The following is a 19160-nucleotide window of genomic DNA, read 5'->3' as shown; positions in this document are numbered from 1 at the left end:
TGTTCAAAAAAGGGTGAGAGGCTGCAGGCAAGGGGTGACCTAACTGGGTTCCTGAGCCCCACAGGAATGCCGCAGAAAAAACGTAGTTGGTCAAGGGAGCCGTGGACTCAAAAAACGTTGAAACCTCTGGCTTAGGAACAGCACCAGAATCCTCTGCAAATTTAAAGAAGTGCTCTATGATAAAAGAGGAAGGGCTTATCAACACACAGAACAAGAAACTGTTTAAACTGACAAAATGAAGGCTTTACACCACCACAGCAGCTAAATTAAAGGTCATAAGAAATATAAAGCACTTAAGATTCTACTTCCTAACAAGAAAACATTTTGAGAGTTGTTGAGAAACACATGATCTTTCTGAAAAGCTTAACTTGGGCAGAGAGGAAAAGGGAAGGCACAGTTGGTTCTAAAGACATCAAAGCACTGACATCATAAAAACAACAAATTCTTTAAAGAGAAAGAGAAGCAAGTTCTGTTGGTGCAATATAGCTGGACATCAGGAGTGGCAGCCAGGATACTCTACCATCAAATTAAACAAAACCAAATATAGAAAAGCATGCAGCTTGCAACGAGGCTTGGCTGCTCTCAGAGAATTCTGTCAAATGACTATGATGAACTGTGGGCCAAACTTCTGCTTCTCTGAAAAACACTGAGGGTGGAGGAATGGTCTTGGCACTGAAATAAGCTTTTTGCATCACCAGCACTTCTGCTGCTTCAGGTTTAGATGTATGTGGCAGATTCCAGATTGCCGTACTCAAGAGCAGTTTGATCTAAAACAAATACAAACTTCTAAATTCACCATTTCCAAGCATTCTATGATAATTGTTTCCATGACTATTGGTATACAATGGCCCACGTACTGTACAAAAGTAACAGACATTGGGCTGGGAAATATCTTACAGTAAGCCACAGTAGGAAGGAAACCACTGCTTACTGTAAGTGAGCTGAATGCTAGTGCATACTACTCAAATGTATACTACACTTCACTCTGTCTTGTCTAGTGCTGCAAGAAACAAGCCACAAGATTTGACCTAGCTTTACATGATGCCAACATTCCTAGTTTGTCCCAAATGAAAAACAAGTACTATACTAAGTCTTGGCTTCTACTAATCAGCTTGCATGAAGAGAAACAAACCATGAATGCTGGTTCACAAGTAATTCCAAGCCAAGCTTCATGGTTTGTTTCTCCCAGTTCCAGCTCAAGATAGTGTAGACTTCCATATCTAGAGGAGTTTTCGTGCATTAGCTTTTCCAATACCCAACTGCAATACAGAATGCCCCCGTTTCTGTACCCATGGGCAACTGAATTCCAACCCGAAAGAAAACAACAGTCTCCAACTCTCATAAGCTCCCTTTAAATTCTGCTACTTATAAACCATTAATGCCATGCTTCCATTTAAAAGTGCAAGCCATCTTTATAAACTTTTCTTTAAGCCAGAACACTGCAAATTTTCAATGGGAAAAGGGAACCGGAAAGTCTCAACTGGATGGCTATATGAGGCATCTGAATGCCTTATTTCAAGGCATTGAAGAGCACAGAACCAACTTCAACTGTTGCATAGTGGCAGAGGCTGGTTCATGAACCAGGAAGTCTATAGTTCTAATCTTGCCTTTGGAATGAGTTCATTAGATGGCCATAAACAAACCTCTCATCCTTCCATTTGCAATATGAGGCTAATACTGACATACCTTACAAGGCTGAATACTAATACACCCCAACATAGTTTATTGAATTTAGAATGCCTAGTTTTTGTTTGCTGGGTTTTTATTTTAAGGGGGAATTTGACACACAAAGTAGTATGGGTGCATTTCCAGACCATAATAACAGGTGCTAACTATGTCTTTAGGAATGCAAGTAGCAGCCCCAGTCATTCCATTCTATGATATCCAGCCACCCATCCAACAAAACATTGCTGATTTACATTTCATTCTACTCTCTCCAAAGCTCATAGCTTGATCACAAGTAGTCATGCTGACTCAAAAGAAGTTAGGAGAAAATGTTCCAAGTAGGGATACTTGAAGGAGACACACATTCCTTAAGAGAAAATGATATCAGCACAGCAAATGGAAGAGTCATAAATAGGAGACAAACAAGATAAGAATTAACTTTGGATTTTTTTAAGAGTTCATAATGCTTGTACTCTGGTCCTGAAAATGGGTGGGTGGAGGAATACGAAATTTAGCAGGGCAGAGACACACTCACAATGCTCCAGATCAGGCTGGTCCAACACATGGCCTATGGGCCACATGTGACTTGCAAGGCCTTTTCTGGTGACACTTGACAACAATGTCAACAATTAGAAGAAATATACAGCAGTAGCAGTTGTTGGAGAAAGCCTGCATAAGTTAAGCACTCCACTTCTCACACTCCCCTTTATGATACTTGTCTTGGTGCCTAGCTCTCAACTTACTTGCAGCCAAGGCAAATTTTGCAACCTGTGGAGTAATAAAGCCTGCCAGTGTTCGGAATTCCCCGGGGCTCTAGGGGCATGTCCTATTGCGGCGAAGTGAAGATGTCTTGTCGCCAGGTTTGGCGACTGACATCTCCACCATTTGGCTGGTGTGCAGCTGTGTTTTCTGCTGCCATGCACGCCCCCACATGCCCCAGCACCAAAACGCTGGTGCACGACAGCGTGCTGGCAATAAACTGATTTATTGTCAGTTTTATTATAGATCATTTTATTTGATGCTTTAATGTGTTGTAAACTGCGTTGAGATTTTTCTTTAAAATATAAAGCAGTATAGAAATGAAATGAACAACAAACCTCTCGGCGGGGAGGGGAATGGCAACTAGACAGTCTGTTGTGGCAACTGTAATCTAGGTTTAAGGTGCCATTTGGTGATTAGCTTATATATCTGTGTTTTTTCATACTGAAGCATGCATCCTGGAGGTCGCTCTTCTCCTGAGGCACCACTGCTGCTTTGCTGCCAACACCACCCACAGTCTACCTTGTGGCGGTTCACACACTGCCTATTTCAGTCAAAGCCTTGGTTGCCTGCCTCAGTGGCAGCAAACATATCTGATGCAGTGGAACGCGGGTCTCTGGCATTGGCAGACAAACTTGGAGAGAAGGGAAGGAACAAAAAAACATGGAGGGATTTTCCACATGAGGGAAAAGCAAGGTGGGTCTCTCTCTTCAGTTAATTGGTGTGCCTGCTGAATGCACTTGTCTCAGCAGAGACAAGGAGCCAACAGAACGCAGTGTGTGAGCTCCACTTGCCCCTGGTCACCTCTGTGGATGGGACTCGCTTGCCAGTCCAGAGCTATTATGTTTTCTCTCAAAGGCTTCCGAGGCACAAGACTCCCTGGAAGCCTCACCCTGGGAACTTGGCAGCCTCCACCCCTCCGTGTGGGGTTATTTATTAGGTGGTGAGGGAAAGGAGTTCTTGGTTTGCCTGAGCAGCCCACTTTCATATGCTACTGGAAAGAAGTTGTTCCAGGGCTGAGCCCTGAGATGGTTTGGGCTTGCCTTAAGCCCCTCTTGAACCACTGCTTGGTTCCTTCTCCACTCGAGGAGGTGTAGAGATACTGTGGGTACAGTCTGTCCTGTCTGTGCGCGCGCATTATGATGGCACATAATACCCTCTCAGCCCTTTACCCCAAAGTAGGAAGGGTGTGTGTGTGTTCTGTTGAGACTGCTCTGATCAGCCCCTTCCATCTGCCACTAACAGATAACAGAGCAGGGCATGCTCTCTTTCCCCTACCACAGTACAGAAGGGAAGGGAAGAGAAAATGAATGAAATGCAAGCAGGGTAGAAGGATTCTGTCTAGCGCAGTAGTAGCTCAGGGTTGGGGATAGCATGGAACAGACATTACTTTGTATGTCATGCTATTTTAGGATATTAAATCTATTAATTGTGTACTTAATTATATATATTTAAATAAATATATTTATAGTAATTATTACCTATATTGTGAACACTTTAAATTTACGATATGAAAATTTAATTCGGTGTTTGGCATGCAGGTTCTGTGTCAAAGTACTCTTGCAGCCCGCTTGGTCTGAGAGGTTTGACTGCCCTTCTCCAGTTGATGCTAGGACTCCCAGCTCCCAATATCCTGACTATTGGCCATGCTGGCTGAGGCTGATGAGAGCCCAACAATATCTGGAAAGTCACTAGTTCCACACCCCACTACATTTTTCATCTACTATTTTGGAAGAGAGTGTTGGTAGTATTGTTTGTTTGTGGTCACTCGGCATTAAGCAGCATCTTAAACTACTGCAGTAGAAATAAGCACAGGATTTCCCCCCTCATTTGGTGAGGAGCATATTTAAAAACAGAGAACTATATGCTAATGTTCTTGCATAGTCTTAATTGAACTACCTTTCAGCCTTCTTCCCCTGCCCCATATGATCCTCTCTCAGAGGCAGAGAAATACAGATAGGTACAGTGGAACCTCGGTTCCCAAACACCTCCGTCATTGTATGTTTCGGTTCCCAAATGCCAAAAACCTGGAAGTAAATGCTTCTGTTTTCGAACATTTTTCAGAACCTGAACGTGCGACGCAGCTTCCACTCACTGCAAGAAGCTCTTGCAACCAATGGGAAGCTGCGCGTCGGTTTTCGAACATTCCGGAAGCCGAACGGGTTTCCGGAACGGATTTCATTTGAGAACTGAGGTACCACCACTTTATTTGTACGTATTTTAGAGTGAATGTGGATACATTCAGACAAACTTGAAGAATAGTTGCCCTGAAAATCATATGCTGCCATTTCTGGAGGCATTAAAAGTTATTATATGAGATTTGACTGGGAGGTTACCCAAAGCTTCCACCCCCCACCCGCTAACCCTTTCATCAAAGTAACTTCTGCCTGCAGTGATCACCAAGAGGCCCTGGGATATGGGAATGGAACGCCAATGTGGCTCAGCCCCCTTCCCTTCAGCGGCTCAGACTCAAGAGACCTTGAGTGCTCCTGGATGATTGCCACAAAAGCTTTCTACACAGTGATACAAGGCTGAGGACTCCTCTGACAGGTCTGATGCAGCCACTGTCATTCAAGCCTGTGCAACAAACCTATTTGATGCTTGTATTTGATGCTTGTTCCACAGCTTTTGAATTCTTCCTTTCTTGGCATCTACCAACGCCCAACAATCTTCCAGAGGACAATTTGAAACTTTAGTTGAACAAGCATTTAGAAGTCAGATTGTTGTTGTTGTTGTTCAGTCGTTCAGTCGTGTCCGACTCTTCGTGACCCCATGGACCAGAGTACGCCAGGCACGCCTATCCTTCACTGCCTCTCGCAGTTTGGCCAAACTCATGTTAGTAGCTTCAAGAACACTGTCCAACCATCTCATCCTCTGTCGTCCCCTTCTCCTTGTGCCCTCCATCTTTCCCAACATCAGGGTCTTTTCTAGGGATTCTTCTCTTCTCATGAGGTGGCCAAAGTACTGGAGCCTCAACTTCAGGATCTGTCCTTCTAGTGAGTACTCAGGGCTGATTTCTTTGAGAATGGATAGGTTTGATCTTCTTGCAGTCCACGGGACTCTCAAGAGTCTCCTCCAGCACCATAATTCAAAAGCATCAATTCTACGGCGATCAGCCTTCTTTATGGTCCAGCTCTCACTTCCGTACATTACTACTGGGAAAACCATAGCTTTAACTATACGGACTTTTGTCGGCAAGGTGATGTCTTTGCTTTTTAAGATGCTGTCTAGGTTTGTCATTGCTTTTCTCCCAAGAAGCAGGCGTCTTCTGATTTCGTGACTGCTGTCACCATCTGCAGTGATCATAGAACCCAAGAAAGTGAAATCTCTCACTGCCTCCATTTCTTCCCCTTCTATTTGCCAGGAGGTGATGGGACCAGTGGCCATGATCTTAGTTTTTTTGATGTTGAGCTTCAGACCATATTTTGCGCTCTCTTCTTTCACCCTCATTAAAAGGTTCTTCAATTCTTCCTCACTTTCTGCCATCAAGGTAGTATCATCAGCATATCTGAGGTTGTTGATATTTTTTCCGGCAATCTTAATTCCAGTTGGGGATTCATCCAAGAAGTCAGATTAGAGCGGTTTTAAGATAATAAACACAATTTCCCAACATTGCTTTTCTAATATTTTATGTGGCAATTTTATTTCTATACTATTGTTACCTGTAGTGAGTATAGAGAAGATTATGTTGAAGGAACTGGACACAGAGGAAAGGGTTGATTTCATTCATGGGCACAAATTACCCTATGTATGAGAGGTGCAAGCTCAGCCAAGCCAGCTGCAAAGGCCCTGTGCCTTCTATATAAATGATTAAGGCACAGTCAGTGAGTCTGTCCATGAGTTGGAGTCTGTGTTACATCTGGAAGTTGAAGCAACAGAGCTACTTTCTACTAGTATCTATCTGAATCAATATCTGCAAAGCCTACAAGCTATATGTACAAATCATTTTCCAGAACTGTATTACTGAAGCCTAATCTTCTACAGCAATAAACTATTTCAGACTTTGCTTCTGCATGGTGACTGGAGTTGGGGGCAACTTCAGCTATGTGAGTATCTCACCTCAGATTTCCAACAGATTATATGAATCAAATAACCAAGAATTTACTTTATTAATGGTCATCATGGGCTCATTTCCCTCTAATAATACTGATGAAGAAATCCCTCAATTGACTTTTCAATAGTCGCTGAAAGGAGAGCCATCTAGTTTTCACTGTAAACAACCCCCTTTTCACTTGACCAGATACTGTTCCCCAGGGCCAATTCATAGCTCAGAAGAATTGCCAAAAGTCATCAAGGGAGTGGGCTGTATACTTTTCATGCAATGGGCCCAAAAGATCCTGTTGGCAGCAAACACACAAACAGCTTAGCAACCCTGCTTTAGAAACTGTTGTATAAACCACAACAAATTACAACTAAATTAGCCTTTTAAAAAATACAGGCTCAGTTCCCTAGAAAGTTATGGATAAAGAACTGTGTGATCCTATTCTGGAAATAGAAACAACAAAGTTACAAAGTCTTAAGAGGAAGCTACTGATTTGGGCTGGGTCTAAACTATAACCCAACTGTTTCCTGCCTGTGGTATAACAAAACCAGTACTTTAGGATTGCTAGGAAGACTGCAATCTTTCAGACCAAACCAGTTCTCAGTGCTGTTTCTGTCTTCTTATAAGGAAACATGTAAGATTATTCTATTCTACGCATGCAGTTAATTTGAAGGGAGCAAGATAAACTGTTCTGTCCTCCTGGAAGTAAACAGAACTAAATGAACTGATAACAAGAGACAGCAGATGTCTATAGGAATTCCCTCCAATAGTTTTGGCAGGAGAAAGGGTTAGGAAAAGAACAAACTTTGTCATATGACTTTTGCAATTTAAAAATATTGTTTAAATCCTAATTCTATGACCCCTGCCTGAGTACAGTGGTACCTTGGTTTATGAACTTAATCCGTTCCAGAAGTCTGTTCTTAAACTGAATTGTTCTTAAACCGAGGCCTAATGAGGCCTCCCGCCGCCGGTGCCCTTCCACCATTCGGCTTCCGTTCTTAGACCGAGGTAAAGTTTACAAACCGGGACACTACTTCTGGTTTTGCGGAGTTCGTAAACCAAATAGTTCATAAACAGGGCTTACCACTGTTCTTAAACTGAGGTACCACTGTATTTCCTTTAAAATTGTAGCCCCTGCTCGGGGGGCACAGTCAACCTCTACCACGTATGCCAGGATGGCTGGATCCGTGTCTCCAGCGATGACGTGTCCAAACTGCATGAATTATATAATGACAAAGCCACAGAAACAGTAGCTTGAGATTATGGACTTTGGGAGAAAGCTGGGGTGCTGATTTGGGGTCTCTTAAGGGTTGTTGGCTGGAGGAAGGGCGGGACTCACAGATGTCTGGAAAGACGTCTCATGCTTGTAACCCATGTTTCATGTAGTATTTGGTTGTTGTTTTTTGCTTGTTCAGAATTAAACTTCTGCTGTCCAAAAAAATTTTTTAATAAAAAAAATTGTAGCCCCTGAATGACAAATTCAGTTATAAATGTTTCCTGTTACTATTTATTTAATTGTAAAAAAAATTGTCCCACTTTGTTTTCAAAGGTTATAGTGTCCCACTTTGAAAAGCAAGGTTGGCAGTTGGGGGAAGCTGTGAGCATTGACAAGTCTCAATATTATCATCCTGCCTCCTAACACCTGAAATCAAACAGCATGTTTTTGACCAGTTATTTAAAAGCGACCTTTCACCGGGGGGGGGGGGGGATCTAGCCACTGCATAGCAAATGCTTTATGCTCAAGGGCAAGTCAACAGCTAGACATTGTGCTTTGCGGCAAATCCTGCCAACTGAGTAACGAGAGTGCCAAAGCTTGTGTCTCACTTCCTCTTTGCAAAGGACGCTGGTGGATGCTTAGCACACAGAGTCATTTGCCTTATTTAAAGCCTGCTTGCTATCATGTCCCCCATTTGTTCCTCCTCCTTTACTTTAACAAACCAGATTCATGTGCCTGTGACTTCCTAAGAAGAGGGGTTTTCCTTCAAGAGGATGCTTACATCAGAGCGGACACATTAAATCACAAGCCTAAAGAACCATGCAGCAAGCAGCTGACAAACCAAGGAATCTGAAACTCAATTTAACTCAGGCACTGAAGGGCACTTTTTTGTCCACCTAAAATAGGTAAGACTAATTAGTAATAAAATTCTAATCATACACCCTTTTCTAACCTGGTGCCCTCCATACATTTTAAACTTCAGTGTAATGTTTTGGGAGCTGAAGACCAATCTGGAAGGCAGCAGGCTGGTGAAGGCTGGCTTAGAGCAAGCAAAGAGATTTAAATAAAAGCTCTGTTAAATAGCAAGAAGTGCCAGACTCTTAGTCACATCAACAGCACAATCTTATGCATATTCAGAAGTAAATCTCGCTATATTTAAAGAGAGAGGCTTACTCCTAGGTACTGTATGTGTTTTCAAAGTACATTTTCTTTTCTGTTGACCATCAAGCTGGCTTCCCCTCATTCAAAATATTAATCAAGGAGCCCAGTTACATGCAGACACCCCAAGGGGATATCACAGTGGGGATTTCTGTTTCAGTTTCCCCAAAGACAGTCCCCTATTCAACAATGCAAATTGTTTATTTTATACATGTACTCAGGGGAGCTTTAAAAGCCTTTGCAATGCAGAAGGGATGAAAGAATGGAGGGGAATTTGGGGGAATGTTAAAGAAAACCACAATTTGCATGCAGATCTCTCTGTAGCCATCTATGGACTTGAGCCAAAAAACCCAAATTAAAGAGGAGGGAAAGGTAGGGCTGAGTGATGAAAGAAAGTTATATAAAAGGCAACAGAGAAAACTGAAGAATTATTCATTGAAATTATAACAACTTTAAATGGAAAAACTGCAATACTGACCATTTGGACTGAATTGTTTTTATTTCTGTTGCTTACAGAAGGTTCATTACAGATTCAACTCAATGAATCTGCAAACATTCCCTCCATTACAGTAAAACCTCAAGCGTGCTCAAAACTGGTAAATCAATAACACTGCATTTTCTTTGTGTTTTATTCATAAACCTTCCTTCTCTCCCCAGCCCCCACGTTAATGGGAAAGAGTGAAATCCACCACTAAATGAATGCTTGTGCCCTGAATTTCACACATTTATTCCTAAGAGAAACACTTGAGCTTGCTATCATCAGATTTCCAGTAACAGAAAGGTACTGAAGGAATAGACTATCTATCTGATTTGCAAGGATTAAAAGTTCAATGAAAAACAGCTGAAAGGGTTAAAGATTGAAAAGCACCACTGAAATCATTTTTTTTTTATAAAAATGTCTAAAATGAGGGATGGAAGGATGACAATGAAGAAAGAAAATATCATAAACCACAGCTGGCTCCCTTATTCCAAAATAACATCCATGCCCAAAAGCATATTGGGCTTTAAACATCACATTTCCATCATTAATTACTTCATCAGAAAATGCAAGTATTCGTGAACCGGCCTGTGGCAAAAGGTAACATTGCACATTATCTGCGCTACCACTGGATTCTGTCCATGATTCGAAACGTGCACCAGATAGAACAGCCAATCTTCTATAAATAGCATTGCTACTTAAGTTTGTTCTCCACATTGGTGAGATTCAGAGCAGGAAGTTAGTACAATAGCTGTCTGACAAATCACTAGCAACGCATTGAGAATGCTTCCAGACAGCAGTTTACTGTGAAATAGGTGCTGCTCATGCATGCAACTTTTTGCACTGTCCAAATGACATCATCGAATGCTGGCCCATATTTTTTACATTTAATCTGGATTTCCAATTACTGTGGAAAAATTGTTAAGTAAAGATGACTAGTTATATGATATCGCTGGTGTGGAAGCTCATTATCAAATCTGGGGGTGGCTGGGTGGTTTTGTCTTGTGCAGTGTTCAAAACTCCCATTGTTCTAGGCAGGGAATTTCATTAGCGCAAGCAGTTTCGGAGGAAAGGAGGAACCTTTTTCTGCCTCCCCACTTCCAGCCACCCTCTGAAGACTGGAGAAGAGACCCTCTTAAGAATATTAGAGGGGTGGGCAGGGGAAGGACAAGACCATGTGAAAAATGAACATAATATTTTAGCTGCAGTGCATTCATTTCCAGCTTTGTATTCTTGTTACGGAAAAAGCGCACCTACATTCCATTGTTGCACCCATAACCTAAGTTTAAGGTGCCATTTAGCTCCTAGCTGTTATATCCACTGGTGGAGAAAGCCGCTTTGTCACCCGGGGCGGCAAACCCGGGAGTACCCAGAGGTAGAGTCACTCCATAGCGCGCATGCGCAACGTCGCTAGTACGATGCATACGTCATTACGTTCGACGCATGCGTAGCGATGCTGCGCATGCACGCTATGGAGCAGAGGCGAGCCAGGGAGGGGCGTCAGCGGCCCAAGAGAAGCTTGCCCCTCCCATTACCAACGATTGATGAGTGGCAGATGAAGTTGGTGGAATATGCAGAACTTGCAAAACTGTCCGGTAGGGTCAGAAACCAGGATGACTCGAGGTTTCGAAGAGATTGGAGTAAATTTGTGGAATACTTAAGATCGAACCGTGGAAGTTTAAAAACACTAGTAGGACTGGAATAGACCTTTGACGTAGTTTAATATGAAGCGATAAAAACTGTGTGTTGAGAATGGACTAGAAGACCTGCTGACGTGAGGGAGGGGAGTCGTAGCTCGGCAGAACAATGGTGAATGTATTTTATGTTAGATGTTGAATTGGCTGTAATTTGATGTATTCGGAAAAATAATAATTTATTAAAAAAAGAGAGAGAGAGAAGCTTGCCCCTCCCCTCCGCCCACGCGGGAAGGAACAAAGCCGAGCAGGTTTGTGAGCCCCGCCGCCGAGCGTGGCTTTTTACCGGGCGGCCGTGGGACTCGGCTTGGGTGTTGCGAGAGTGTCACCTGGGGCGCCCCGCCACCATCGCCCCCCTTCCTATGCCACTGTTCATATCTCAGTTTCTAACACTGGTCATGTGCGTGGTGATTTTTTTGGTGGTGGTCTCTATTGCCATACCGCTACTTCCACTTGTTTCCAGACCTGAACAAAACCTAACTATTTTGCTTCCGGCAGCCCAAACAGTGCAAGTGTAAAGGCACATTGGAATTGCAACAGAGTTTGGAGGAGCCATTCTCTCAAGATCTTGACACTACCTTGGAAACCAATCTTAGTACATTTGAGAAAACCAAATGGAAAAGGATGTTGCTTTCCCCCCACCAAATTACAAGGCCTTTGTTATCCTCATTGTGAAACATGATGATGTACTACTGCATGCTTACCAGGGCGGGGGGATACGGTGTACGTGCACAGGTACAGTTGCAGAAATACCTGCACCTGTGGTCAGAAAAAGGTAGTGGAGGGTGAAGGAGCATTTCCTGAAGGGAGGAGCCAAATCACACAGCAGGAACATTTTAATAATTACCACTCACTGGTGTGGATGGAAAACAGCAGTATAGCTATGAAAGGTGTAACCACGCACGTGTGGAATTTAATGCACCCATTAAGCACACAGAAAAATCAGATCTGAACTATCTATTTGCAAGGTATCACCTCCTCTCTGGAACCACCTGAGCTGCTTTATATGTAGTTTTAGCATTCAATTCTAATTACTGTATATTCTGGCGTATAAGACTACTTTTTAACCCAGGAAAATCTTCTCAAAAGTCGGGGGTCGTCTTATACACCGGGTGGAGAATCTGCGGTCGAGTATATCTCAAACTCTATATTTTAACTGGAAAAGTTGGGGGTCGTCTTATACGCCCAGTCGTCTTATACGCCGGAAAATACGGTACAATAGGCAGTAATATTACTGCTGTCAGAAGTACTGCAGCAGAGGGTGACATATGGGGGAGATGGGAAACATTGTGCCTAGAGATGCATGGCCTCCCAGTCTTTTGCCCCCACAGGGCTTCCAGTAGGTATAGACCCTTGGGAAGGTAGTTAAGTGGAACACATTAGTGCTAACCATGATCAAGGGAAATAAATCCCAAACTAGGACACCTCCTGGAAGACCTTTCTCCTTGCCTTGCAGGCCTTTCCCCATCTGGTCTGGGAGGGCAAAGCTCAGACTGACTGACTGCAACTACAAAAGCTGAGGCAGCTGAACAGACTCTTGGGCTGGGGTGCTTGGGGTGCTTTCGAGGTGGGGGAGTTGCTGTTGTTTTTGTGTATTTTAAATCTTGTGATTTATATGGAAATTGTTCAGTTTCATTGTGTATTTTTAATGTTTTATTTATGACTACTTTTATAGTATAGCTACATATTTTTAATGTTGCAAGCTGCCTTGAGAGTACTTTGAACTGTGGAAAGGCGGCATACAAATAAAATTATGTACTGTGTGTATGTATGCTGATGGAATAGAGAATTAGAGAGCAGGAGCAAGGGAAATGATTCTTCTTTCACCTACACTGTTCTTGGTCCCACCTCCTCTCCAGTTTCCTAATCCCAGAAGCAAAATGTATGTAATCAACAGGATTACTGAGTAAGGATAGGCTTATTCTTGCTCATCAACACCACATCCTTCCAATCTCAAAACAAATATCCCTCTGCACAAGGACTCCTTCTCCATGGCTAATGTCACAGACTCTGAACTGAGGAAAATGGCAAGATGGCTCAGTGTGTTTCACACACAGACCAAATTTACCAGTTACACAGGGTGCCACAGTTGTAGCAAGTACAACAGCATTTGCTAAAGTGGTCTCTGTTAAGTTTTGTAACTGCTGGTTACTTATGCAATTAACATTTTCATTGGAAGCCAAGAGCAGCAATCAAAACATATCTTAACTTACCATGGAGCTTAAATAACCAAAGCAGCTACATATGAAAGCCACAGCCATGGCACACATTCTATCATAAAATTAAAGCAGCATTGCTAGTCATGTAAAGGATTTGTCTTAGTATCTCTCTCTATGAACAATGCAGGCCCATGTGTTCCACCCATTTGCAGGAACCCTGTGGCATTCCCCCTGATCTCTTTTAAAAAGTGATGGGGAGCCTGAGGGCCATATTCCCCTGTGCCTAACCTTTCAGGGGCCGTATGACAGCAAAGTTGTACACATCCATTAATGCACTCACACCCACACATTCATTCACTCACATGTGAATTGGGCTTGAAACACATTTCAGTCCCATCCCAAGTGTAAATGCCAGAGGAGGGTGGCAGTCTTCATGGAGACAGCAGCTGAGGAGAGGAACGTTAACCCTTCCCTTCCCAGCTGCAATATGCACAAAGCTAACTCTGCACACAAAACATGCACTCACAAAAATTAGGCTAGGGAAGCGGCTTTTCAAGCCTAGATGCCACATGGGGAGGGTTCAAGAGGGGAGAGTGAGTCACAGTGGCAGAAAGGAGTAACTCTTTCCTGTCCAGTTAAACCCCTCTCCACAAATGCCAATGGCTGCAATGGGAGTCTGTTTTCAAGCCTAACTGCTATTGGGGGGGGGGGGGGGAGAAGGAAGCACCACAGGCTACATCTGTGGCAGTTTCTGATGCTCATCTTAAAGGATGGGCCGTATTATACATATAACTTGGCATCTACTTACTGTCAGTCACCTGAAACATACTCAGTGGGATTTGAAGCATGCATAGGACTGCAGTGCAAAATTGTTATATGCCATAGGTGAACAATATGAGAGAACACAGGAAACTGCCTAATACAGAGTCAGACCATTGTTCCATCTAGCTCAGTCCCACCTGATTGGCAGTGGCTTCCCAGGATTTCAGAAAGGATCTCTCCCAGTCCTACCTGGAGATGATTGGGACTGAATGTGAGAACTTCTGCATTCAAAGCATGTGCTCTACCCCTGAGCCACCCCACAAAGCAAACATTAATTTGCAGTGAATTAGTTCACAGAGTGTGGGAACCCCTGGTCTTCAAAGACCGGCGCTGGTAGTCCCAGCCCTACCTGAGTTGAATCTGGGACAGTCTACAAGGAAAGCCACTGAGCTACAGCTACAGAAGTGACCACTACAAATTTATTGTCATTCTGATTAGACTTATCCTCCACAAACAGATGTTCTTCTGCTAAATGGAAGCAATCAGAAAGCTGCATTGTTTACAGAGTTAATGAGAAGATGCATACAAAGTACTTCTATTCCAAACACATTGCTATCCCAAGATTTTTCAGAACAAACAGGATGGACAAAAAGACAGCGCTGCAAATATAATATTTTTTCATAGTTTCCACTTACAGTCATTATCTTTTAAAGGCCCGTTTAAAGAAATGTAGTTCTATTTTTTTTAAAAACAAACAAACACAGTTGCCATAACTATCCCAAGTTTCAGAACTGTTTTTACTTGTATGGTCCTGTTAGCTTTTAACTTGATAGATATTACAATCTGGCCTACATCCAAGGTCAAAGGTATTGTAAAAAAAAGTTTCCACTATTTTCATCTGGCTTGTAGAGGGGACTTTGACCCCAACATGATCTCCTTCATGATCTACACCTGTGGGCCGGATGCGGCCCAATTGCCTTCTTGATCCGGCCCACGAACGGTCTGGGAATCAGCGTGTTTCATGTAAAATGAGCAGAATGTGTCCTTTTATTTAAAATGCATCTCTGGGTTATTTGTGGGGCATAGGAATTCGTTCATTTTTTTTTTCAAAATACAGTCCGGCCCACCACATGGTCTGAGGGATGGTGGACTGGCCCACGGCTGAAAAAGGTTGCTGACCCCTGATCTACACATTATCAAAATAGCACGCTTACACAACCTGCTTCTGGAGCTTTATAAAGCCCAGTGCAAAAGAGATTCACGCTTGATCCTCATTATGAGACATTTACACAGAATCATAAGAGTTAGAATGAGGATGGCTTCCCAAAATATATGTTTGAACTTCAAGCAAGCTTTTATCCTGCGGAGGGAAATTAAACTCATCATCCCACAGAGCATCTTAAAAACCTGCTGTCTCCACTGAATTCCATCCTATACTTTGAGCAAATTATACACATATGGACAATTCTCATCAATGACACGCAAAGCCAATAAAAGGCATGACTTATTCATTATGTAAGAGACTGTGGTGCTTCTTTGCTTAATATTTGAAGAGGCTGAACAACTTTAAGTGCTGAGGCCTGCAATCACCTTGAAACATTCCTTTCATAACCCAAGGACAAAAAAAATATTTCTAAAACTGATTTTCTACAGTCCCACAAGCCACGTCAAGCCTAAGAGTCCTTCACGCACACACAAACTTCCTTTTGAACCAAGTATTTATATCTGCTTTTCCTTCCTTATTACATCAGTACGAAGTTTTAGTACAGTGCAGGACGACTCTTTCTTTTTAGCTGCACCAGCTATGACTTGTGTACATAACCAGCCAGCAAATCAAGTATTTACACAGCACCAGAAGTGTGCTGCGGAGCTGATAAGGATGTTGTGTTTAAACTAGTATACTATTCAGACTCAAATGCATTATTAAGGAAGGAAAGCATCAGATTACCAACTGTATAAACCTCAGCATCTTTTACCAGCACAGGAACTTTCGTACTGAACCACAGTGCACTCCACAAAATGCAGAACACATTGGTGAAAGCTCATTAGGCATAATGTGCCAAGCAGCAATGTTCTAATGGCAGCACAACTTGCTGTATAGCAACAGCTACCACGTCCCATTAACAGGTGCCTGGCATAGCCTAGGATACTCTCTAACGCAGGAGACGGCATCTAAGCCGTAAACCATACACTTGCCTAAGAGAGGTAGCTAGCTGTAATAACACTGCAATGACTCTTTCAGAAAGTCAGAAGTTTTTTGGGGGAGTGGAGGTGCGTGTGCAAGAATGTGTATTTTAATAGTAACAGTAAACATCGCCCTGCTTTACGATCTTAAAAGTTTTTGTAATAACTAGCAGACCCTCCTTTCCTATCACTTGGTCTAAACTCCTAGAAACTGAACTTAATGAGTCCAAAGAAAAGGAACAGTCACAATACAATAGAGCATTCATTAATCAAGAATTTAGAAACCACCTATCATATTTGAGAAACTTCCCCTAATTTGCAGTGAAAACAATGCTAGCCTGGATTCCTTCAGTCACGTGCAGTGCATTTCTGGTATTACATGTGAAGTCTATCCCCCTCTCAGAAGCTCAGGACTTTTGGAGGAGGAAGTGGGGGCACAACATCTATGGGTAAATCCTCTATGTGAAGCTTGAACATACAAGCACAGTTTATGAAGTTCTTCTGACTGCAAAAACCAGCCTTTACATTTAAACACATGTATGGTCAAATCAAGATTCTTAGACCAATGACTCCTTCATCTCTGCCACAACACTGACCCAGGATGGCACCTTCTACTACTTGTCATTACATGTCCCTGTAAATACCATCACCCTTGTATTTATGTGCAAGTATTGTACATAACACTGCAGCCATTGTACAAACTAGAGAAAGGTATGGTAGCTAACCAGGAGAAGGGTTAGACTCAGATGTGGCCTGTATTCTGCCTGCTAGAGAAAAAGATCCAACATCAAGTTTCTCTAACAAAAAAAACTAGCATTTAAAAATAGTTATGGGTTTCTGAAAACAGTCCCATGTGTGATGCAAATATGCAATTTCATTTCCACACCCAGCGCTTCGCCTTCCAGCTTCCACCAAAGCAAGGAGAAAGGCCACACCTTTCCCCCAATAGTTACAACTTACCAAGTTTTTCCACCAACTTCAGCATGACGCCGCCAATATGGACCTCTCCTGTGACCCTCAGAGTTACATCTCTGTTCAGGTCTGTGATATGGACGTTTAACTCCCACGTCCCATCCGCATAGCAGCCATCTGGCATCCGTATACCGTCCAGAGCCATCGTTCCTCCTTCCTGCAAGCAAGCAGCAGAGGAAACGGCATTCATTAGCTAAGCAGAAGCCTCACACTCGCAGCTCATAAGCCTCTCCCTGCCTCCCATTTACTGAAGGAAAAGCATGAAGGAGCCAAATCCAGGGAAGGCAAGCAAGCTCTCCCTAAGTCTGCTGCGATGAAGAAAGAAAGAAAGAAGAAGAAAAGACTGAGAGCTCCCAACACATGGCTCAATTTACAAAGAACTTAGTGAGGCAATTGGTGGGGGAGGGCAGAGTCGGACTGCAAACTTGCTGTTGGGCAGCTGGAAGAACTTCAAGCATGAAGGTGATGCAAACCAAAACCTTATTTAGCCCCAACTCTGCCTAATATATTTAGAGGAGGGATTACAATGCCCTTATTCAGCTTCTCACCTACACCTACAACACAATGTTTTCCTTATTTGTTTACTGTTCATCTCTCTCTCTCTCTCTCTGTGGCATACATCATCCATACCATCAATTTTCACCAAGGCACTCAACACGGATGCGTGACATGCTCCCTCCTTATAACCCTGAGTCTGCACATCCCCTCCAACATCTGTGCTAAAAGGGGTGCGAAGGAAATGGATAGCACCCCTCCGCGGGAAAGAGCGGCACCCCTTGACCCATAAAAGGGTCTCCTTAGCCCTTCCCTCCTAGAAAATAGATATTTATTATTATTATTATTACTACTACTACTACTACTACTATTAATAATAATAATGTTATTTTAAAGGCGAGTCAAGGGCAACTCTATATACTGTAGCAGCCAAGACTTCGCTCGGGCAGGGAGAGTGAGAGTGAGAGTCTCCTCCGAAAGGAACAAGGGAAGCTCTATTCCGGCTGTGCAAGAGGGACGGGGCGGCAGGGGTGGAGTAGATGGAGGGAAAAGGAGAAAAAGGAAGAGCGGAGTAGAGAAAGACCCGTCTTTGCCCCACAATAACGTCCATTCAGAGGAGGGTCGCATGCGAAGAGGGAAGAGACTCCGGAGAAGAAACTCGGGGGGGGGGGGGAGAGAAGAGGAGAGAGACGGAAAGGGGGCCAGGCAAGACATATCCATATCCAGCAACCACGACCCCCATTCGCCCCCACACCCAGCCCAGCCCCACAACGCGGTGCCTTAAGGATGGGCATGTGCAGGGATGCGCCCCTCGACCTACAAGCGGGGAATGGCCGGCGAGGGGGGAGAGAGATAAAGGCAGCCCCTCAGCTTCCCATTCTCTTTAAAGCCAGGGTGGGGAAGCAGAGCCCACCCCCCCACACACAAAAAGACCCCACGCATTCATACCATACGAAAACCCCTCGCATACACAAAGCCCCGTCCTATTCGCGCACACACACCTCTCTCGCACACAATGCACGCATGAAACACTCACGCGCACCATTCACACGTTCTCGCAAATTCTGGGAATTCGCGCCCCTCGCCGCCTCCCCTCCAAAACGCCACCCCCCCCCCCGCCGCCCCACGGCACTCGCCTGCCGGGCTGGGCTCTTCTTCCTCGGCCGGGGAGCGTCCCTTCGTGGGGGCTGCGAGGAGGCGGAGGGCGCTCTTCGCTTCTCGCCGCCGCGGACGCCGCCAGGACGGGAGCCTTCCCCGCCCCCCGGGGCGCCGCCTGAGGGGAGGGAGGGAGGAGGAGGAGGAGGCGGCCAGAAAGGCCCGAGGCGGGGTGGGGGGGGGTTAGGAGAAGGGAGGGAGGCGCCGCTGCCCTTTTATGGAAGCGGGCGACGGAGGAGCGGGGGCGCGGGGCCAACATCCGGGACTCCCCCGTGGGCGGGAAAGGAGGAGCGGGGAGGAGGAGGAGGCTGCCGGGACTCCTGAGGGAAGGAAGGAGGGAGGGGGAAAGCGCGGGAAGCGGCCGCTCTGAGGTGTTTTTCCCTCACAGTCGCTCTCCCGCCCCACAGCAATGGGGGCTTGC

The 19160-nt window shown here is 44.2% G+C and overlaps 1 protein-coding gene across 4 annotated transcripts in view; it reads right to left on the bottom strand.

Moving 5' to 3' along the window:
- The window catches only part of FERMT2 (fermitin family member 2), a 93281-nt gene extending 74460 nt beyond the window's left edge, over positions 1–18821 (bottom strand). For all 4 annotated transcript variants that reach the window (XM_033162914.1, XM_033162999.1, XM_033163084.1 and 1 more), the window contains exons 1-2: positions 18721–18821; positions 17078–17246 (exon numbers count right to left, since the gene is read on the bottom strand). In XM_033162914.1, coding sequence (XP_033018805.1) covers positions 17078–17234 — 157 coding nt within the window. In that variant the 5' untranslated portion in view covers positions 17235–17246; positions 18721–18821. The remainder of the gene's footprint in view (positions 1–17077; positions 17247–18720) is intronic.
- Positions 18822–19160: the final 339 nt, after the last annotated feature.

Source organism: Lacerta agilis, chromosome 1 (assembly GCF_009819535.1).
Source record: "Lacerta agilis isolate rLacAgi1 chromosome 1, rLacAgi1.pri, whole genome shotgun sequence".
NCBI lineage: Eukaryota > Metazoa > Chordata > Lepidosauria > Squamata > Lacertidae > Lacerta > Lacerta agilis.
Note: the sequence above shows the minus strand (reverse complement) of the source record. Positions and strands in the feature narration are given on the sequence as shown.